The sequence below is a fragment of the Fusarium redolens genome, assembly GCF_020744475.1.
Source record: "Fusarium redolens strain MPI-CAGE-AT-0023 chromosome Unknown BKA55scaffold_5, whole genome shotgun sequence".
Classification (NCBI taxonomy): Eukaryota; Fungi; Ascomycota; class Sordariomycetes; order Hypocreales; family Nectriaceae; genus Fusarium; species Fusarium redolens.
Genome location: NW_025763668.1, coordinates 191,206 through 213,310, shown reverse-complemented (window position 1 = coordinate 213,310; position 22,105 = coordinate 191,206). Strand labels below are relative to the sequence as shown.

Here is a 22,105-nt window from a genome sequence, read left to right as displayed (position 1 = left end):
GTCGATAAGATATCACAATCAAGCTTGAAATAGTATTGAAGTGATCTATTCATGGAGTAAGTCTAACAGAGACCTCAATTTCCTTAGCACCCTTGGTGCCGCGGTGCACAAGAAGAACCCGGGCTAGCCGGGGACAAATCTGGACCCCGTCATCAACTACCGTGAAGATCCCCCGCCAAGATCAACTCTATTTGACGGCAACGGGCCACTGCTCGGGCTTGGGATAATGAGTTTGCGTGGGTCATTGCAACGCTGACTGATGCATATTTAATAACTCGCGCATCTAGGATCCTACGATCCCGAGGTCACCGCTTCATCACCTCACTATGTTCACTACGTACAATCTTAGAAACATCCCGACTTATTTATTTATTTTACGTTATTTGTTTCTCTACCCGGTCCTGGCCCGGGCCACCTCTTCTTCAAACGTATGCGACTCCAAGCCCGACAGCTGGATGCCAAATGGCTCCTGGGATTCGCACCTCCACGTCTTGGCCCCAGTTCGTTTCCCCCCTCTTCCAGGCTCATACGAGTTCGGTACATACACAGCCTGGGATGCCACCATCGAAGAAACTCGGATCGGCTGTTCACACATGGTTCTGATACAGCCATCTGTCTACGGCGATGACAACACCCTCCTCATTGACACTATCAAGGCATTCGGCCCAGACAGGGCCCTCGGTGTTGTTGTATTTGACGTCGCCAACACATCAGCTGCACAACTCCGGGAATGGAACGACCTGGGCGTGCGTGGTGTACGATTGAACTTTCAGTCGTCTGGTGATACACCGCCTGCCAAACAGCTCAAAGAAATGATGACGCAGTATGCAGATGCCATCCGACCTTTTTCCTGGGTTTTGCAGATTTATATCGCGATGAAAGACATACCCAGTATCGAGTCCGTGATTCCTACCTTGGGAGTCAAGGTCGTTATCGACCATCTTGGCCACCCAGAGATCCCAAAGTCTGATACTTCTGGGAGTGCTCTCTACCCGCACACTCTGACTGGTTTTGACTCGATGCTGCGTCTGCTACAACGAAGTAACACTTGGGTGAAGGTGTCCGCCGTCTATCGCCTTTCTCACGCTCCAGGGCCCTTATACACTGACCTTGATCCTGTTATCCTTGAACTCTTCAGAGAAGCACCATCTCGACTAGCTTATGCATCAGATTGGCCGCACACTAGATTTGAGGGACTAGATATCAAGCCTTGGACGTCCCATGTACTTGACTTAACAGAAGGAAAGGCGGAGCTGAGGAATGGGCTATTTCGGGACAACGCACGAGAGCTGTGGGCTGGAAGTGAAACAGCAGGTAATTCGGCAGAGGAATGAGATCAAAACAGAACGTTTATTCAAAACCGTGATCTCTCAACTTTTTACACAGTTCAACAATTCCTATAAACCTGATTTACCCTTCCTCAAGGCCAGTGCTCGAGCAGCTCAGCACCGTATCTGAAAAGTGGGAGACATAAAATATGCTCTAATAGAAACGTGTTAGCAGTGCCCAACCCAGTCGTTGCGAGTGCCCGCATACCTAAAAGACACCACCATCAGGGCAAACATTCTTCTGAGTCTTATACGTAAAACTCGCAAAGAGATAAGAGTCCCAAGCGCGAGCAGCCTGATCATCGCCCAGAAAGTCACAGTCGTTATTATTCACCCCGAAAGAAAAGTGAAACACATTAGGCTCTTTGAAAGAGACTGTGGCATTCGCTTTGAGCCACGCGTTGTCGACGACAGAGGTATCGACGGAACATTCGGTATCTGTTCCCCAGCCTGCGATCTTGCAGGTTGCTGCACAAGACCTTCGTCGCCTTGCCAAACGTAGCAGCAGTCTCGGTCTGCTATGGCAGGTTCGAGTGAGCCGAGGAGAGCAGCGGAGAATAGGTAAAATGGAGGACTGAAAGTGCGCATGATGCAGATGCTAACCTGTTTGAGCTTGCGCTGCTTGATCGGAGTATGCAATTTATATATCAGCTAAGTCTCACCCGAAGATAACTTAAGAACTGACCGGCGCGACATGGTACCACAGATACCGGAACCATCGGAGTATCTAACTTTCGATCGGTGAAGGAACTAGGCATATTCAACTGATGTAGACTTTGGGTTTGTCGCATATTAAGCTTATCACCGATATTATCAGGTTGGCCTCGGTAATCAATTCGGCTTTGTCTGTTTCATATTGACTATGGGCTGCTGATAAGTATAAAAGGCTTTAAAAGTCCACAAATATGCAACCATTCAAGTCCACGTGCTGGTGAAATGGTCCAAGCACCAGCTTTAAATAATTACATGAAATAACCCCTTCATTTGTATGTATCTGATCATGATCTGTTATTAGAACAAACTCAAAATGACAAAGGATGATGATTACAACACCGAGCATCCGTGATAACGCCTATGTAATTTAATCATTATGACTCAGCGGCTCTCTTGTACTTCATAAAAGGTAGCTGGTTCAGTCATAAGACAAACAGGAATCTTCAGACCAATTCAGTCAATCATTCACTCTCCCCAAAACAGCTTCAAGATTGTTGTATTATTTGTAATGCCTCGTCTCTCTCTACTCACGACTCTACTCGTGGGAAATCCGTTTCTCACCGGCACGGTCGCCCAGAATAGCACAACCGGAGCCCTTAAATCCCTTCCCAAGTGCGCACCCAAAGCGTCAACTGCCCTCGTCCCAGAATGCTGGATCGAGCTCGAAGTTGAAAAATATCTGGTCGACTGGTGGACCGCCAACGAAGCCTCTTGCAGAACTCTCGGCTTTGCCCAGTGTTTCCTCAAAAACAACAGATATCCCGGTCCCACCTGTGATGAAATAGCCGTTGGTACCTGTCCGCCTATCGACACTAATGGGGCCTTTGACTCTCAGCAGCAGTTCTATGCGCTCTGGGCCATTTACGCCATTCATCAGTTCTTCACTCAGTATAGCCAGGCTCTTAGTAACTCCGTCTCACTTGCGGCTGGCCAAATCGGTGATATCGTTTACACCGTGAATCCGCCTGAGGAAGCAGAAGTCAGCAAGAATCTGATTGCCATTATTCTCGGCGCTACCGTCGGCGAGTTTGGAGCTTCTGAGGAGCTTTTGGGAAACTGGCAAGCGAAGCTTATTCTCGTTGGAATTCAAGGCCTTGCAGCTCAAGGCGGCGGTATCATAACCTGGCTCGGCAATAAGAACTCCAACAATTACCTCTAAGAGTCGATGCAGATCGCAGATCTCTCTGCCTCACTGTCTAGTCAGGTTAAGGATTACCAGGGCACGCTTAGTACGGCTATCAAGACTGCTCAAGCAAACGTTACGCAGTTTCTTGCGCTCACCAAGGAGGGAGGATTCAGCCAGCGTAGTTTGACTTCCTTGGCTGCTCAGATGGACGGCATTTACAAGAACCTGGTCAATTATATCTACAGCAGCTCGTTGCAAGCAAACGGCATCTTCTTGACCAAGCAGTACAGCACTGACCCGGCTCAAATGGCTTCAAGCGCACTCGATAAGCTTGTCAACTGCACTGGTCTCGACTCCAATAACGTGTGTGATCAGTATTGGTTTCACGATGGGAATACGTACTCGTTTGGAAAGGTTGATGATTGTGGTTGGCGGTTCACTGAGATGTGGTATACTACGCTTCAGAAGGGCTGGCTTACAGCCGAGGCCTTGTTCCTTGGATCTGATGCTTGTGCTGGGAATCAGCCGTTCTTTGATGGGACTGCGTTCACGATGAGCTGTACTGTGAGAACCCCTGGCTAGCCCTTATTCCCTTAACTTCAGCGGCTGACGGCCAAATATTTCTGCAGTCTTACACTCCAACATGCGTCTATACTCCGGATGCGGTAGGACAGTTTCACAACTGCCCCAGCCAGAATACCTGGATGCGCGGAGTTTGGGAGCATAAAGTGCCTTGGTCGTATCTTGGCAACAAGCTCGTGAGTTCTGCCTCGAAATCCCCTATCTAAGATAAGACCGTGAGTCTAATGTTTTACGTCGATGGTAGACCACGGATTCGATAATCGAGCGCTGTTAGCCTCATGATGTTTCTACTTTGGGGCCTGATGGTGGATCGAAATAGCAAGAATGTGCATTTGGCCCAATTGGATTGTAGCTGTGATAGCTGCAAACGAGACACGTAGATATGGAGGCAGTCGAAGTTCGTGGAGAGATGAGTAAGAGCTCAGAGAGATGCGTATGTTTATAGGACATTCGCTGTTACTATACAGTCAGCTAGAAGAAATAGGCACTCACTCAAGTTACTGTATTTTTTCCCATCGTTTAGAGCTAGAGTCAAGCTGCTATAGCATCTGTTTGTCAGGTTCTAAATCTATCTCGTGATACCACGCATCGCTTTTGAGTGTGTCTTGGAATAACAGCCATGTCGGTTGGTTGGTATTTGTTCTACAGTGACTTGTAGGGCACATAGCACCCAATTGGCCAAGGACACCTCACCTCCGGCAGGTGCTACATTTAAGTACATACTGCGGGGCCGGATTAACTCGCGGCGCGAGAGTCAGGCGGCAAGGCTGATGGCCCGACTACCTCTACTGCTGATATCTATCGCATCTTCACCACCGCTCACCTACACCCTCTCCCCTCAACATGAGTGAACAATTTGATATAAATCAGGTGATCCGATGCCAAGCAATAATCTCGACAGGGTTTAGAGCAGCCAACTGGCATCACCTTGAATCGATTGCCTCAAACCTCCGCGATGGAATTCCCTGCAAGTTCCAACAAGGCTTTACCTTTGGCTACTCTGACATCGTTCGCCGCCTTGATTTCACCGATGGCACCAGTTGGATTGCCAAGGTGAGGCTTTCAAAGTTGAAGGATCTCTTCGGCGACCGCGAAGGGCCCGATGTGGCCAGTACGCTCAAGGTGGAAGTTGCTAGTATGAAGTTCTTGAAGTGAGCTCACTGTAGCAACGGGCTTGGAGCTTTGCTAAAACAAACAAAAAGGGCCAAAACTTCTGTTCCCGTCCCAGTAGTCCATTCCTACAGCGTTGCCGTTGACCCCAGCAACCGTGTTGGCGCCCCGTATATTCTGATGGATTATATCGACGGAGTGACTGCCAAAAGTTTGCGCCTCACAAATGAATGCGAAGGTGATCTGTTCGGCACGCCAGACCAGGACCAGAATTTCAGGAAGCGAATGGCCGAGATTCAGGCAACCATATCTTCCTTCACGTTCGATCAGATTGGGAGCCTTTATCAAGATGAACAAACATCCGAGTTCTTCATCGGCCCAGATCCAACGACCGGCAAAGGGCCTTGGAAGTCCTCAATGGAGTATTATAACGACCTCTCAAATCACGCTCTTCATGTCTGTGTACGTGACGCATCTCCTGATGTCAAGACAAGCTCTTCATTTGCGAATCCAATTCTGTTCAGACATCTTATGTCTCTGTACAGCGAAAGTAGTTCTAGCAAAGACTCCTACGGCCTTGTGAATCGCAAGTTTGGAAGCCATAAACTTCTTGTGGATGGAGAATTCCAGATTGTCGGAGTCATCGGCTTTGGCAGCGTTATGGCGGCACCTGTTGAGGTTGTCGCTCAGTATCCTGTCTCGACAGGGCTGGACCGAGAGCCCCCAGGATGTGTTGAGGCCAGACCAGCTGAACTAGAACGCATCAGGAGAACAGAGCCAAAACTCAAAGAATACAAAGAAATGTTGGAGGCTTCTGAAAAGGAAGTGGGAAGTGACGACAACGGGCGTACGCTTATTGCGGACCTGTTGTTGTCAGATGTTGCCAGCGTGTTCCAAGGCCTTTTGAAATATCAGGACCACCAAGCCTTTGCCAATGATCAGTGGATGGAAGCGTACCTGAAGCTCATCCGGGGGCATTTCGAGGCCAAGGCCTTAACACCTAGATAAAGGGACTATTACAGAGCTTGCACTCTGGGAAAAGACTTGCCGTGGCTTTTTGGAGGTAGAAGATAGTTCCCAGAACGGCTCAATAATAAGGATTCATATTTAAGAAAAGTATCATTACTTGCTGCTGTTTGAAGTTATTATGTTCAAGAAACAGTAAACCATCGTCATCGTCGAGGTAACACACACATGAAGGGATCAGTTGGACATCAAGGCTTATAGAGGCAAGGCCTTGGTCACGGGGTTGTGTGTCTTGAATCAGAACCTTGATGGCGTAATAACCATCAGAATCTAAGCTGTAGACTGCGGACATGCTTTGGGCACCTGTTCCGCCAATTAGGAAATTATAGAGACAGTTATTGTAATACTATAGGGATGGTACTGTTGAGAATCGTTTTCGAGCATAACGAACGTTTACACTCTAATGAATCTGGTAAGGCGCTGACCCTAAACTTGGACTTACTGGCTGAGTTAGCTATCCGTCGATGAGTAAAACCGAACATTATTTTATCAAGGTTTAGTCTAATCTAGGCCAAATTTCACTGAAAAGCGACTACAGACAACACTTCCGATGAATACCCCGGCCAATACCGAGAGGAAATAGCCAACATTCATTGTCATAACTGCGAGCATCCTAGACAAAACACTGGTCAATCTCTTTACTCAGTGACCTAAATGTAGGTAAAACCACTTACAGCAGATAGCTCACGCCTGCAATAATGACATCTATTGCTCCCAGAATTGTAGCTTCATTCGCTCTCCATGGTCGATGGCCAATCTCACTAGTTTGGTGCTCCGCCAGCAGGCCTTTAGTGCGCCTCCGCCTGAGACCATCCCTGATGCTGTAAAAGTTGACGCGTATAGCAAGCAGCATGCGGAATATGGTGGCGAAGATAATGAGGAAAATGCAAACACCTGCATATTGTCCCGTCGTTGTGGGAGCGAAGGACTTTGCCCAGAGGAGTGTCTTGGTAGAAGTGAAGAAAACCATGTTCATTTGCTCCATATCCATAGCGCCGGAGTTGGAAGTTGACATGGGCATGGAACTGCTCGTCGAAGTAGTCATGTCCATTTTCATTGAACTTGAATCCATTTTGTAACGAGATAGTAACTTGGTTGTAATTCGAGGTGAAAAACGACCACTACTTTATCTAAGCTTATATCATCGTGGTAGCGGATCTAGTGGTCTCGGGAATAATCTTATTACCGTAGATAAACTTGCTCAAGCCTGCTCAAACTTACTCAAGTGCCGTTTATGCGATGATGGAGTGGAAATTTTGAAGTGTTATTAAGAGATCTACCAATTAGAGTTAATGCTTACGGAACTCGGCACAAGACCCTTGTTGGTTATAAAACAGTTACTTGGTCAAGGGGAGTACATACCTACATTGCTTTGTATCTTGCCAGGCGAGCAATAGGCGTCTTTGCTACTTATTACTTCATTTCTTCTTATAACCTTCTCTATATCGCTCTCGCCAGCTTCTAGATTTATTAAACCAACACATATTAAGCTGGAAGACGGCAGTCCGTATCACCCATCTGTTTTGTCAAGACTTCGACATATAGTCATCACCCCCACAGCCCCTCACAGATATCGCTTTGGGCGTTTATTCTTTAATTTACTCCCTGAAATTCCTCTGCGATCAATCTCTCCTATATGGAGTCAGCAGCTTGGCTCACGCCCCCAGTTCAGTTGACTGGGAGTCGTGCATTCACTTGTGATGGCTTCACTAAAGCACAATGTGCCTGGTATATGAAAAGATGGCATTTTTGGTAAGCTGAAAATCTGAAAATTGACTAAACACCACATGAAAAAGTCCTTTTTAACTTCAAAAAGGTACATCGCGGATCACGTCTACGCTTTACCTACAGTAGCCTTCTTCATGAGTGGCATTGGACTCTTCACGATTGGCCACTTGATATCCTACTACATTCTTGGCCTTGCTTTTCCGAGATTCCGTGGTCTTAGACTCTGGCGCATGTTAATCACTATCGTCAGATATCTTTCATACCGTGGATTCCATGTTACATCACTTGGATTCAACTCGGCTCCCGTTGGAGTGCTGTTACTGGGACTTGTTGGAACAATTTTCTTTTTTTGTAAGTGAACCAAACAGCCACAAAGGAGAACGACCAGTTAATGTTTGATAGGCATGGACTTAATCCCTCAGCCGTACTATTGGCCTTCGCTGGATTTTGGTGGCTCACCACCATTAGGAACAAGATCAGGATGGTTGGCTTTGGGATGCATGCCATTTGTATTGTTAGTCCTGCATTACCAAACTACTTTAATCTCTTCGACCTTTACTGACGAGTAATAGTGCTACGGCAACCAAGACAAACTGGATTACCTTACTGACAGGCGTCTCGCACGAGAGACTCCAAGTATTCCATCGATGGATAGCTTACGCCTTTTTTATACTGGCTCTCCTGCACACCTTCCCGTTTATTGTCTATCATATCAGATTTCACGATATGCAGATGCATTTTAAGATGAGCCTTTTGTTCTATTGGACTGGTATCGTCGCCTTGATTTTCCAAGCCTGGCTTACCTTTGCGTCCCACAGTGCCATTCGGTAAGCGTATCTAGATGTCTGATGTATGACTACTGGCTTACATATAGAAACTAGAAAGCTGTTGGGATATGAATTCTTCAAGGCAACGCACTTCTTCGCAGTTGTCATATTCATGCTTACTTTCTTTTGGCACTGCGACTATACCCTAACGTCCTGGTAAAGCTGCTTTTGATGTCCACCATTGACAGCCACTGACGCTGACGCTTCCTTATAGGCACTACTTCATAGGTACAGGCGCTGTATACGTTCCCTGCTACGTCTACCCCTGGCTGCGAACCTGCTTTGAGTATGGTGTACGAGCAAAGGCTCATGTCAAGGTAGAAGACAACGGTTTCGTCCGTGTCACTATCCCTGCAAACTTCACATGGGAAATAGGACAGCACTGCTTCCTACGCTTTACTGGTTTTGGACTTACAGAAGCCTTGTCAGCGCATCCATTTACGATTTGCTCCTTACCATCGACATCTCCAGGTGACCAGTCGTTCCTTGTATTTTATCTCAAGAGACACAGAGGTTTTACAGCAAAGCTGTACGAATATGCCTTGCAGAATCCAGGAGCTCAGGTCGCAGTACTGGTGGATGGACCATACGGGGGCATCAATACACAGTCTTACGTGAACAGCAACCATCTCATTGTCATCGCAGGAGGTTCTGGAGCTGGATGGACTTTGCCTTTTATCGAGCAGTATATCGCAACCCACACAGCCGAGGGCGATGAAGACTGCAGAGAAGATCAAAGAGACAGATCCCCGTTTTTATCACTTCGTGTGATACTAGCAAGTCGAGATGTTGAGAGCTGCAACTGGTATCGACAAGTTGTGAGCGAAACCTTGCTTAAGTATTCAGACAAAATGGTCTCGGGCTTGTATGTGCAGCTCTACTGTACCGATGGAGCCATAACAGAATCAAGGCTCCCATCGAACAGTAGCTTGGTGCCCGGGAAGAAGGAACCAGGAAGCGAAAAAGGGACAGAAAGTCCGGTATCATTCGACGAACTGCATGGTCGTCCCGACTTGCCAGGAGTTGTGAAAGGGGTGGCAAACGGGATGGCATCTACCGACTCGCTTGGCATATACGTTTGCGGTCCGGACACTATGCAGAATGATGTTCGAAACACTGTCGCATCTCTGAACTTGGATATTCTCAGGGGTGCTGATTCTGCGGGAGCTTACCTACATTCCGAACACTTCTCTTGGGCATAAGCATGGACTTCAAGCACAAGGCGCACAGCCTGGGCGTCATGTTCGGCTGCGAGATGTGTCACTAGAAGCCCTCTCTGAACTCAGTTGCAAGCCACTCCCATTCTTCCCCCAGCTGCAACCTCTTCATGTCCCACATAAATGCTCCACTTATCCAAAACTCACGCTCTGTGTTAGTACCACAGCGAAGTGTCCTGAGTGAGTATTCCAGATCAGCACCCACCACCATCGGGCAAGTGCGGCGGTTTGCTTTGAGCTGAAGGTATCGCATGTACAAAGCCAGAATGTGTTCTTCTTGTGCGATATTGTTCATATCTAGGGAACTCAGCAGCCGATGGTAACCTTGCGAGCAAAGATAGGCTGTGAATTGGAGACCATCACGTGTGCCTCTCTGTAGATATTGCCGTCTTTGTGTGAGAGAGGTCGGGCCAGTCATCCGGTCCTTGATCCGATTCAAGAGGTTCTCATATTCTTTGAATAAGAATACGAAGACTGCCTGAAAGGCCCTGATACACAGAACCTTATCTTGGTAGATGAATTTGTAGGGGATATGAGGTTATATGTGCCCCAGGAACATAGTCCTGCAGAAAGGAGGTGCTGAAACAGAGAGTATGTCGGCATGCATCGAAGAGTAGATATGCCTTTTGCATCTGTTGACTTTCTGTCTCTGACAGTGGTAAAGACATGGGAATCCTGGGAAGATTTCTCTCGCCCTCTCTAGTTGCCATATCTTGTGACATGTCCCAAGCCTCTTTCGAGTAATGGACTGCAAAAGTATCCGCTTCGCGAAGGAGCTGATATAGTTCTGAGAGGGCTCCTAGATTTAACTGCATTACTGAAAATGGTTCTGGTGATGATGTCAAGACTGGTTTAATTACCTCTTCAGCTTGAACCCGGTTTTGAGAAGGGAGTCCGTTCTCGATTTGCCGTAGGCGACATACTATGGCTGCTTGCGTCAGATTTTGACCTGGAAACTGATGGCAAAGACCTTGTAGAAGGGGCCGGAGAATTAAATGGTGGTTTTGAAGGAAAATACGCAAAATGTGAGAGTCGGCACGAATTATGGCTTGGATATCCTGGGGGGACGTCAAGGCACCGAAAGTAATGGTTATGAGGTGTGCTGGAAGCCTCTCGAGAGGACTACTGGAGGCCATGATGTTAGTTGGGGACTGCTGAGTGTTGGAAAAGAGAAATCCGGAGCTACTGGTGGTGGAGGGTTGGGATATTTATACCTGGAAGAAATGTCTGAGTGACTCAAGAGTCGAGCTAAAATCGAAGAAGGCTTACTATCGTGCAAGCTTTTGGGGTAGAATCTTATATCGTGAAAAGAAATAACGTGTTTCAATTACCTGTGTTAGCTGCCTGAAATATATTCTCAAGGCTAGCAGTCCCTCAATCGGAAGAAGGTTCATGTCAAAACTAAGTTGCTTTGCAGGCCATTCGAAGGTTCAGGGGCAAAAGCATAAAGCTTCTCGACAATACCTTACTCCAGCACTCGCAGTCAAGCAATGAAGTTCAGGCAGTCACAGAAAGCTTCAACAATGAGAAGTTACAATTAAATGTTGTGTAATGCTGGGATGGCTATGTCGACAGTGAGATCTATTGCGGAGGACATGGGCACTATGAAGCGGTTGTAATCTGGTGTAAATCCTTGCCTTTAGGAGAGCAAAAGCCCAAGCGCATCTCTATCTTAAACTTGGATAGAAATGGAGGTAGTAAATACCAAATAAGTATTATGTTTCGTTATATAAGATAGGGTTTAATATTTTCTCTCATGCTAACCCAGGCTCGGAGTCTGTCCAGCTGAGAACGGAGCAGAAGGAAGATGGCCATCCAGAAAGTCTCCAACGAGCCCTGCGTAGTAACCTGCGTACTGAAACAAGTGCCCATGGCCGCTACTCGGAAACATAACAAAATTGGCTCTGGATAGTTGTCTTGCAAGAACAAATGAATTCTGCGTGGGGACGATAAGATCATTATCACCACAAGTGACAAGCGTGTCCTTCTGAATGGTTTGTAGAAGAGCATAGGGAAGCGGATCTGCATCCCATGTCAAGTATGCCTGAGTCAGATTGAGAAGAGGCTTTCCAGTAGTAAACAGAGCAATCTCAGGTTCCCCATTCTTCCCAGCGACGCCAGCCCTTGACGTAGTACTTCTGTTAAGCCAAGCAGTCCCTTCATCTCCTGTAGTGAACGGGGGAAAGAAAGCGTCGATTGTAGCCGGGCCAGGGGTAGGATTGAAAACGGTAGACTGGACCTCATTCATAGGACGCTCTAAACCAGGTCCAAGACTAGGACCTGTGCCAGCGAGTACCATCTTCCGAACAATATCAGGAGAATCAAGGACAAGTTGTTGAGCGATATATCCTCCCATCGAAAAGCCCAAAACGTCGACTTCTTCAACGCTGAGCTTAAGAAGCAAAGCGTTCAGAAAAGCGAGGAGATTGAGTGCAAAGCCCTTGATGCTTGTTGCGACGGGTCCTTTTCTGTGGCCGAGACCTGCATAGTCATAGGTAATGAGTTGACGGCCTGTTGCAGTGAGATTGTTGATCAGGTAAGGGTCCCATGTGTCAATGGTAGATCGGACGTGATTGAGCATGAGGAGTGGAGGCTGAGAATTGTTCGACTTGCCAATGACACGATAGGCAAAGTCAATCCCATCAACATTAAGGAATAAGGTTTTGGCTGTTTCTTGAGTAGACATATCATAAGACTGTTTTCCTGACTCGGAATAGATGAATAAATCCCTACTTACAAATAACGGGCAGCTCCGGCTCTTTAAATAAATCCATTGTCTTACTCGGTCTTAGGACCCGTATAAGTTGGCTCTACATTATTTCATTTCCGCATAGCTTCCCGTGCATCAAACAGGTATTAGTGCTGTCGGCTGAAAGTATGCCATATGTAAGAAGCTGGTTGCTGACGTGCCACAAAATCTGACCAAAACGGGATTCTCACTAAGCATATCAATAATCAGGCCGGATTATAAGTTGCTGGATGAAATCCCCATTTAAACAGAAATCGGAGTCTTGAGCCATTCCTTCGTTCGGTGGATGAGAAGGATAAGGCTTAGGGATCAAGCCTGTTTGAGCGCGTCAAAACAGCGAAGTTACCGTTGTAGCCACGGCAGGATCGAAACCAGGTAGAATGAATGCACTTGTACATAGTCAAATAGTCTTTCAATAACAATTTTACTCCATCGTGTTCCCATCACCTATGTTAGCTGCCTAAAGTGTATAACCTTACGGCTGGCAAGTATCCCCATAGATACCTGTACTCTTTACCCCAAATGCAACGCCATAGACCTTCTTAAACAAAGAGCTAGGTAGGGGAAACACCGGCCGAATGCATGAAGATACCATAAAGAGGCAATCTACTGTCACCGTGGCAGCGGCGTACCACCGCTGCTACGTACAAAGTCAATACGGTAGCAAATTGGCTTCAATTAGGAAGCACATACTAGAGTATCAGCTTGCCACAAAGAACCAGCACCACAGCAAGAACCCTTAAAAGCTTAATGTAACCAGTGGCCCAGTCTCCCTCCCACTGTTAGAGCTTTTGGAATAATAGATATTCAGGCATTTTCATAACAATTAAAGGTTTATAAGTCTAGACCGCTCCAATCAGCAAAGCGGGGCCTGTAACGAGCTCTTCTAGACTGCCGAACGAGCCTGATAGGTTCATTACTAGTGGTTTATGGGTCTTCTCAGTCAAAAGGTCATTAATCGAGTACAATCACATAACCAACAACCAACATGTCCTGCCAAGGACCTCTCAGATTGGGGTAGGATCGGTGCCCTGAGTTAATGTGCATACCGTTTGTATCCGCATTTATTTCAAAATGAGGTATTTATTTTAGCAAGAAAAAAGAAAAGTTCTTTTAAAAACCTTCTCTGCTTTCTCTAATTCACGATGTATAGTTCCAAAATAGCTAGTATTGCTTCCTTTATTTCATTCACCTCTGCTATCACCGGTGAGCGAGCTCTCTACCTTTATCGTAGTCGTGTTGCTAACTTGTCACCTACCAAGTCTCATACAGTGGATTCTATGATGACGATACTGCCTCCGTCACTGAGCTCGCGTGCTGGAAAGGTGGCCGAATAGTTGAAGGTCAAGACTGGGCAAAACTAGGCGAAGTCACGTATCAGATAGCGGGATATGAAGGTGTCAATGGTCCGGGCTCTCCACTCTGCGGCTCTTGCTGGTCGCTCAGCTATGGAGATACCAGTCGATCGGTTCTCGTTCTCAATAGCGCCCAAGCTGGGTCTGGATTTGAGACTTCATTTACGGTTATGAACTCTCTCACCGGTGGTAAGGCTGAACAGCTTGGTCGCGAGAATATCACTGCGTACCAGACGGAGCTTTTGGACTGTGGCGTTGCGACTGAGCCAACGGAGGAGGAGCGCAAGATGGTTGTTGGCGGTAACTGGTACTCCAACTGGTTTTATGATAATTTCACTTGACCGGCTCTGTTGCTTAGATTGATAGTCTGGCATATTATTTGTTATATGTCCAGGTAGCACTTCATGGTCTGTCATTGAGCCTTGAAAATATCGATTTATGCTCAACAGAATAAGCACATGTCACTTCAATTGCGAAAAGTTCTAAGCCTTAGGGTAACAGATTCCGAATGCCGCCCTTTATCCCTGTCAGTGGCAGGGTAGTATATAGTGAGATAATTCCGCGCGAGTCATGTTAATTCCGCTTCGCATTTCCCATCATTGCAGGACAGGGATCACACCCACAAACGGCATAGCTCAATGCAAAATACGGCAACTCACGAATCAACGCTTTACACTGTGTCAACAGGTTACAGCGCGCAAAAAATCGATAGTCTCGACGCAGGCGAGCATATTCGGCATAGCAGCCGTGAAATCTGCACTGTGAGATGTCTACAGCTAATGGCGGAAGCCACTTTCAACAATTCGACAACAATGTCCCCGAGAACTCGGTATCGCACAAGTTCAAGGAGCCTGTCAACAGATTGTCTTGAATGATCTTACTCTACACTAGATCCATTACTCTTTCGGTTCGCCTGAATGAGTAGAAACCATGCCTGCTCCTGTTCTTCACGTTATCTATGCTGGCCGTGGCGATGCCATGATTCTTGAATGCGATGACTACAAGCAAGCCGGCAGGCGCAATTTCATCCTCGTTGATGGTGGCCCCAAAAACTACGACGCTTATGGCGCGGCACGGGAAGCCCCGTACCATCGATACCTCTCGTCTGCCTGCCGACAAATCTTGGGCAATGGCAACAATTTCGCTGGTATTATCTTTTCACATCCCGACGAGGATCATTATGGCGGCTATCTGCACTCCTTACAAGGCGGCGTATTTCCCAGCGACAATGTGTTTGTCCCAAATGTCATGTCCGACACGGACAACGCCAACAAGCCGATAGACGACATCTGCGTCAAAACCAATATGCGAAAAGTAGCTCCCCATCCTCAGGATCAATTCCCGGATTACTTGATTCCTCCAGTCAAAGCCATATTTCCCTCCAGACCGGGAATTGTATGGTACTATGGGGGTACAGACCGTGACGAGGCGCATGACCTACAGTTCAACCGCAAAATGACAACGAACAAACGCAGCATTCTTATGTACACTGTCACACCCAATTCGGTCGGAGAGATGGGGATATTCTTCACAGGAGACAACCATGCCGACATAATCTCTCCGCAGATAGAGGCTGCGTTCCCATTCGAACATCGAAGATTCGCAATCTACAAGATACAGCACCACGGCTCGCTCGCCGACAACATGAAACAGTTCTCCGAGCCGCTGTACTCTAACGAAGTCAAGGCCATAGGCTTCCTCTACTTTCTTCTCAAGGTCCATCGCGGAACTGCCTATCTCCCCTACAAGAAAACCACTACAGACGCAGTCAAGCATGCTGCCAAGCACTTGAGTACGAAGATCGTGTCAAGGTACACTATGAATGCGCTTTTTACCAGTCTTGGAACTGTGGTCAAAGAGATTCAGAAAGATATGTTGGCAAACCTGAATCCGCCTGTAGAGAAAGAGGACAGGCTCTATATCGGTTTGCAACCTAGTAACCTCGCCGATGCACGAAGTGCCAAGGACTATTTGGACAAGCTTGACGAGGAGCTTGGCAAACGCAGGACTCAGCACCTGAAGAAATGGAATAGTTTTCGGAAAAAGCATATGACCGACGAGTTCCTGACGTATATGCATGTTCTCTGCGTCGTCAAATTCTACGCAAGCTTCGTGGCAGATGTATATGTCGTCAGCGCCAATCGAAGGAACAACCACCCTCGATCCGAAGTACTTGTTGGACTGGCGCTCGCAGTCAAATACCAGAACCGCAAAGCCCGGTTATACGTTACAAGCGGCAACAGTCTCGACGTCGACGAGCTAGCTAGGGTCGCACACGTGGTGGGCACGGATACAGTCAAAGAACTCTTCTGTGGACAGTATCTCAGGATCTCCTATATGAGCCGCGGTTCATACATGTCCCTGAGTGGCAAATCTCGCGGCATACATGAGGACCCGATAATCAATCGCGAGGCTGCCAATATGACACAGGAGATCAGGATTTCGAACAATAACATTCAGGTCGATCTCAGAACTAAGCTGAATGTCTTGCTTGAGCAAACTGACCCTAGTCGTATTCTGAGCACACGGAAGTACCAAATAAGGAGCTTTGTGAATAACGCTTGGCGGTATCTGTACCTTGAAGCTGACAACACTGAACTGAAGTGGGATATCGCGAATAACCCACAGTTTATCTGGATCGACACACGAGACCTAACGATTACCAACAACCGACAATTCGCAATAAGATGTCGAACAGAGAAGTTTGGCATCACTTCTAGAAGATTTACGTGTTCATGGGCCAGAACTGTCAACGGGTGGGATTTCTACTACATTGAAGATACTATCTCCGGCGAGAAATTGCATGATGCCCCTAATGGCGATATCGACTTTAGCACGAATCCTACCCAAGCTGCGTTGGCTGAAGTCCGTCTCGAACTTGCCCCAGCACAGTTCTTACCAGAGACTAATTCTGTCCAAGCAAAACTGTCCGGAGATCTGGTAGACAGTGCAAGTCTTGTCGAAACCCTTCCACCGCCCCAATTCAACATTCCAATAGGAGCAGTGGCCTTCAGCTCTCAGCATTCACTCCGCCAGGCATTCGAGATCCTCAACGACTCGATCAAAAACAAAGCGAAACCCAACATGATCGAAACGCTAACTTGCTTGTATAAAGACAAGGATGCATTGATCACAGTCCTCCAAAGACTCCCAGAGGCGCTCCTCAAGATTGGATTGGCTACTTTCGAAGTCGATCTTGATGAGTCTACAGCTACCATTGACTCACATCCCCTTGAAGAAAAGGTTATTGGGAGCGCTGTCTTACATCGAGCAAAGGATGAAGAAGGAAAAGTCAATGCTGTTGATATTGAAATGGCAGGATTCGGGTTTCAGCTCAAGGATATTGTTGCCAAGGTTGAAAATTGTTGTTCTCCGCAGGTCCATCTCACCGTCGAGTCCGAAGTCACTTTGAAGGAAAAGGGTCTAGAATTCAAGATGGCTTGGAATTCGTCATACAAGGAGACCGTCATGTCTTTCAGCTCCAGCGTGATCGCCTTAGAGGATCTCGTCATCGCTCTGGTCGGCACCAAGATCGACCCCAAGAAGATTCTGCAGGGGGACATCCCTCTCATGGGCAAGTCCTCAGACAGCAATTCTGCACAATCCATAAAGAGCATGCAGGCGGGATCAATGTCCAGGATAGGGTTCTCTCTCAGGCAGCCGATTGATTCGGTGGACACATACAACTTGGCCGATATCTGGGTACGCACCGAGTCCTCAGATTGGCAGGACTTCTTGCCAATGACCAATAACTTTAAAAAAGTCAAGAGTGAAGTTTTACTCCGTGTACTGGATCCCCTGCACTGGGAAACATCGAGGATAGCTACGAGTGTCCAATTATCCATGCCACTCCCAAGCAATTCCAAGAGGAGTATCACAGCACAGTTTGATGCTATACCCTTAGCCAGAGTGGGTGAATACGATTATCGATTCCAGATTACCTCTGCTGATCACGGAGTCACGGTTACTGATATTGTCGGCGCCGTTGGCTTCACCAGTGTCTCAGAGAAGATCAAAGCAATGCCTGTGCTGGACCATGTTTTCGAGGCAGTAGAAGTCAAAGAGGCTGGGTTTTCTGTAGTGAATACTGACAACAAATGGCAATTCCGGGAGTGGGACTTTGAGCTGTGCATTCCCTATTTTGATCTCATTCCTGGTTCTCTGTCATTGATAGACACAGTGATAAGGGTCGAATGGTATGGAGACGGGGATATGCAGGCAAAGGGAGAAGCTGTCTTTCGAAGTGGGAAACTTCAGAAGGAGGCAAAGCTCTCGCTTGGGCTCCCAACCACAAAAGAGCTTGGGTACATCATAGTTTCTTCCCCCGATGCCATTAGCCTGGCCGATGTCTTTGATATCTTCGGGCTCGGAACTTTGCCAAGCATTCCGTTCCTGAATGGAAACAGCGCAATGGAGTTGGTGTACTGCGATGCAAAGTTTGAGCAATCTGACACTGGAAAAGTCTCGATCCGTTCATCGACCGCCAAGTTTCTGAGAGACGAGCTAGAGGTTGAAAAGTTCAAGCTGCAAGATGTCGAGTTCTCGCTTTCATGGCAAAATGGACAAAAGGCGGATGGGGACAACAAGGTTGAATCGACCATCTCCTTTCAACTATCAGCTTTGCTGCAGATAAAGAACATCAAGTCCGTGATGTCGGTCAAGTATGACGGCGAGAGGAATGAATTGACGGCTTCTATTACACCGGTCCAGGGATTTCCTATGAAGGCTTTGGATGTGTTGAGTCTTCTGATTCCTGGAGTCGATAGTGCGCTCCACACGAGGCTTGGCAACTTGGAGATCAAGATTGTAGAGATGTCTCTGGATCTAAGCACAGGCTCACCGTCTTCTTTCAAGCTAGAGATGAAGGATGATGCAGCTATCAAACTCCCCTCAGCCACAGACACCACGCCTTTTAGTGTGGGCTCAGTCAGAGTAGAGTATACCAAAGAGGCGAGCAAGCTTGACGTGTTTGCTGCGTTGATGATTGGAGGCATTCAAACAAGCGTCAGCCTTAGGACCTTCACAAACTCAACATCTGAGGAGCGTTGCGTCGAGTTCGGTATCGTACTACAGAAGGGTCAGAAGGACCTTGGGCTATTGGCTCTCCTTGCCGCGGTCGGAATTGACAACGTCGACATACCACGACCAGAAGGATGTCCAGAATTCACCGTTGGCATGGCTAGGATCAACGGCAGGTTTGTTGATAAGGACAAGTCTGGTCTGAAATTTGCACAGCTGAGCGTGCGCATCGAGTTAGCCAGAATTTCCATGTCTGACTGGGATATGTCTGTGGATTATCTCTACCTTGACGTTGACTACAATAAGGCTAGTGTTGATAAACCATTCTCAGCATTGGTCTCGGGCAAGCTTACAGTTGCCGGTTCTGCAGAGATGAAGATCAACTACATCGATGCAAAGGATGTTTTGGAGCTCCAAGCCAAACTGCTTCTCATCAAGGTGGAAGAAGTAAAGGTTAAATCGATCTTGGAATGGCTATCTGTGGACTCAATCGAAGACTCTCTACCCTCTTTCATTTCAGAGGCAGTGATCGATGTAAAGTCGTCAAATCTTGGAATGTCACTCAGCCGTCATAAGGGAGACCAAACTTCTACTATCACAGTTTCCCTGAGCTTCACCGCGGGATCTGTAACTGTTCAACTTGCAAGAACGAGAACTCGACCGGATGGCGCAAAGAAGAAGGACAAACTGCCATGGAAAACAATCCTAAGACTTGCAGTCAACACGCTACCAAGACCACCGCCGTTACCTCTGATTGGCCAGATGGAACAGCCATTCTCTACTCAAATCTACTGGACCAACAGTGACATCACGATAGCCGAGGTTGGCAAGTTGAACAGTCTTGCTACTTTCAAGGGACAGGAACTCCTTCTATCTAGTCGAGCAGCAAACGATTCTGCTTTCGGTCAGGGTTTGTCATTCTTGCTGCTGAACAACGGCGATATCATCCTTGCCTCCAAGCCCAGGAAAGCCAAGAAGAGGGATGGCACTTCAGGCAAGGCAATGCTGCTTCTGGAAGAAGAAAGTCCAGAATCTCAAGAAACAACGAAATTCGACAAGAGGGTCAACGGCGTTACTATCACAAACGTTGGGCTTGACTATGACGCCAAAGGGCAGAAGATCAAAGTCAAGTTCACAGCCCGTATGACCGTTGGCCCGATGGACGGTGAATTGATCAACTTCAGTATGATCATAAAGCTGCCACGAGGCGAAAGGATAGACTTGACCGATTGGAGGAATCTGGACATTGATATGGGTCTCGATGGACTGTCCCTAGCAATGACAGGTTCCAACCTCAATGTCGCTGGCACTTTGCACCGCATCAAAGTCGAGGGAGACGACATCTCTATAACAGGTTTTGAAGGTGGAGTCAGTGTCAAGCTCAAGAAGTACCAATTTGTCGGTTTTGGCTCTTACAAAAGCGTCAAGACCAAACAGGAAGAGTTTGTCTCTCTCATGGCCTACGCCTTGCTGAAGGGTCCAATGCTCAAGACAGGTCTTGTTGAACTTTCCGGCATCAGTGGTGGCTTTGGATTTGGATCGAAACTCGAGATCCCATCTATCACTGAGATTCACAAGTTCCCGCTGCTTGTAGATCCTGATACTGATCCGATGGTCATGTTTGATAGGCTTCGTGGGACAGGTGACACAAAGTACATGACGGAGACGAATGGTGCAAACTGGGTTGCGGCTGGTGTCTTGGGCACAGCCTGTGAACTTATCGACGTTAGAGCTGTCTTGACAATACCACTGGATCCTAGTGCCGGCGAGTTGGCTATTGTGGGTACAGCGTCTGGTCAGTTCCCCCGAGATGCAAAACCCGGCAAAGCACTTGCAGCTATCAAGATCAATTTCCAAGGAAGCATCGACATGTCTCGTGGCTCCATGCTTTTCCAAGGCCGGATAGCCGATGGATCATTCATTCTATTCGACGACTGTGTCCTCACTGGAGGATTTGCAGTAGGAGCGTGGTTCGGCACCAGTCCTCAAGCTGGAGATTGGTGCATCAGCATTGGAGGCTGGCACCCAGCTTATCAGCCACCAGATCACTATCCCAAAGGCTTACCACGCATGGGACTCTCATGGACCTATGGTAAAGACAAGTGTCTATCACTGTCCGGACAAGCCTACGCCGCTGTTACACCTGAGGCGCTCATGGGCGGATTGGCAGTCCGTGTCAAGTACGAAAAATGGTCATGCGGCGCCGAGTTTGACTTCCGTACTGATCTCATTCTATATCTCCACCCGCTGCACTACAACGCTAAGTTCCATGTTCACGCTAGTCTCTGGTATGAACTAGATGCTTGGGTCCTTCGTAAGAAGTTCACCAAGAGCCTGGGCGCAGACCTGACTGTCAGCGGACCTCCATTTGGTGGTGTAGTCGAGTTCAAGCTGACTGTTATCACCATCCGGGTCAAGTTTGGTGAACACCAGAGCAAGCCGGATAGACTGGACTTTGGCGATTTCATGACAGTCGTGCTCAAGAACGCTGAGACTGACCACGTATTCGCACTTGAATCTGGAGCAATGACACTCGAAAAGGTTCCAGCAGAGGCTCAAACTCCGAAATCCTCATGGATAGTTCGTGGAGGATCTCTTGCGTTCAGTATCACTTCTCGTGTTCCCACGACAAGTATTGAATTCGAGGGTGCTCAAGATCCTAAGAGACAGCTCGGTGGGCGCATCTTTGCGCGACCTATGCAACTTTTCAGTAGCTCCTCAGGCCTCACGGCAAACATTAAAGCCTCGGTTCACAAGATCAACACCAACGGCGAAGATCTGTCAGAAGGCTTTTTCTTTGAGGTTTTGAGGGAGCAACTGCCGGCTTCATTATGGGGCTCATATGATGGCAATACTGATGCCATGCTCGGGGGCACATCCCGCGAGAGCACCGTGACACATGCCACAGGCCTACGAATTGAGGCTCCATTGTCTAAATGGTCTACTCTCAACCCTCAAATCATTCTTTTCAGCGATCTATGGAAGATAAAGCCTGTCACTACGCAATTTGCTACTGACCAAGCCCGGGATGTCGCTTTTGATGCCGAGCCCAGACCGAACAAGGACAATGAAGAGAGCGACTTTGCACAAGCAAGGAAAGCGCTCCTAGGAACTGACCAAATGGCTGAGGAGGAAAATGCTGCCAAGGCACGGAATACACGCAGAGCATCTATCATGAGCCAGTGGGCGTCTATCCGAAAGCTCAAGGCGTCAGCCAGTCTCCGCAGTAATGTGCCGCTGAGATATGCCAAGGGGTTAGTTAGTTTCTCACATGTTGCACCGAGAATATCGGTAGAGTAGTTTTAACGAGGGCCGCATTTTAAT

The 22,105-nt window shown here is 47.6% G+C and overlaps 8 protein-coding genes across 8 annotated transcripts; 6 read left to right on the top strand and 2 right to left on the bottom strand.

The window, feature by feature from the left end:
* Window positions 1–455: 455 nt before the first annotated feature.
* On the top strand, window positions 456–1,334 carry BKA55DRAFT_591720 (uncharacterized protein; the record flags this gene model as incomplete). The annotated part of the gene is made up of 1 exon (XM_046195291.1): window positions 456–1,334. One exon carries the CDS (start codon window positions 456–458, stop codon window positions 1,332–1,334), a length of 879 nt encoding a protein of 292 aa, XP_046051598.1.
* A 1,216-nt stretch (window positions 1,335–2,550) lies between these two features.
* On the top strand, window positions 2,551–3,750 carry BKA55DRAFT_687183 (uncharacterized protein; the record flags this gene model as incomplete). Its single annotated transcript, XM_046199028.1, has 2 exons — window positions 2,551–3,154; window positions 3,203–3,750. 2 exons carry the CDS (start codon window positions 2,551–2,553, stop codon window positions 3,748–3,750), a joined length of 1,152 nt encoding a protein of 383 aa, XP_046051597.1.
* An 807-nt stretch (window positions 3,751–4,557) lies between these two features.
* BKA55DRAFT_609605 (uncharacterized protein) lies at window positions 4,558–5,959 on the top strand. Its single transcript, XM_046196636.1, has 2 exons — window positions 4,558–4,901; window positions 4,953–5,959. The coding sequence occupies exons 1-2, from the start codon at window positions 4,594–4,596 to the stop codon at window positions 5,866–5,868; spliced, it is 1,224 nt and encodes a 407-aa protein (XP_046051596.1). The 5' UTR covers window positions 4,558–4,593; the 3' UTR covers window positions 5,869–5,959.
* Window positions 5,960–6,387: 428 nt separating this feature from the next.
* Window positions 6,388–6,943, bottom strand: BKA55DRAFT_505687 (Ctr copper transporter family-domain-containing protein; the record flags this gene model as incomplete). The annotated part of the gene is made up of 2 exons (XM_046187211.1): window positions 6,388–6,499; window positions 6,561–6,943. 2 exons carry the CDS (start codon window positions 6,941–6,943, stop codon window positions 6,388–6,390), a joined length of 495 nt encoding a protein of 164 aa, XP_046051595.1.
* A 579-nt stretch (window positions 6,944–7,522) lies between these two features.
* BKA55DRAFT_638507 (ferric reductase like transmembrane component-domain-containing protein) lies at window positions 7,523–9,643 on the top strand (the record flags this gene model as incomplete). The annotated part of the gene is made up of 6 exons (XM_046197073.1): window positions 7,523–7,638; window positions 7,703–7,965; window positions 8,017–8,128; window positions 8,187–8,441; window positions 8,496–8,597; window positions 8,656–9,643. The coding sequence occupies 6 exons, from the start codon at window positions 7,523–7,525 to the stop codon at window positions 9,641–9,643; spliced, it is 1,836 nt and encodes a 611-aa protein (XP_046051594.1).
* A 1,774-nt stretch (window positions 9,644–11,417) lies between these two features.
* On the bottom strand, window positions 11,418–12,344 carry BKA55DRAFT_591717 (Alpha/Beta hydrolase protein; the record flags this gene model as incomplete). The annotated part of the gene is made up of 1 exon (XM_046195290.1): window positions 11,418–12,344. The coding sequence occupies one exon, from the start codon at window positions 12,342–12,344 to the stop codon at window positions 11,418–11,420; it is 927 nt and encodes a 308-aa protein (XP_046051593.1).
* Window positions 12,345–13,552: 1,208 nt separating this feature from the next.
* BKA55DRAFT_536599 (Cerato-platanin-domain-containing protein) lies at window positions 13,553–14,103 on the top strand (the record flags this gene model as incomplete). The annotated part of the gene is made up of 2 exons (XM_046189845.1): window positions 13,553–13,613; window positions 13,670–14,103. The coding sequence occupies 2 exons, from the start codon at window positions 13,553–13,555 to the stop codon at window positions 14,101–14,103; spliced, it is 495 nt and encodes a 164-aa protein (XP_046051592.1).
* Window positions 14,104–14,692: 589 nt separating this feature from the next.
* Window positions 14,693–22,081, top strand: BKA55DRAFT_536598 (uncharacterized protein; the record flags this gene model as incomplete). Its single annotated transcript, XM_046189844.1, has 1 exon — window positions 14,693–22,081. The coding sequence occupies one exon, from the start codon at window positions 14,693–14,695 to the stop codon at window positions 22,079–22,081; it is 7,389 nt and encodes a 2,462-aa protein (XP_046051591.1).
* Between the last annotated feature and the right edge of the window lie 24 nt (window positions 22,082–22,105).

What these genes read in the sequence shown, in the direction of transcription:
- BKA55DRAFT_609605 (XM_046196636.1), top strand. Translation starts at nt 4,594, where the DNA reads ATGAGTGAACAATTTGATATAAATCAGGTGATCCGATGCCAAGCAATA. An exon ending in GCTAGTATGAAGTTCTTGAA is followed by an intron (nt 4,902 to 4,952) that starts GTGAGCTCACTG and finishes ACAAACAAAAAG; the next exon opens with GGCCAAAACTTCTGTTCCCG.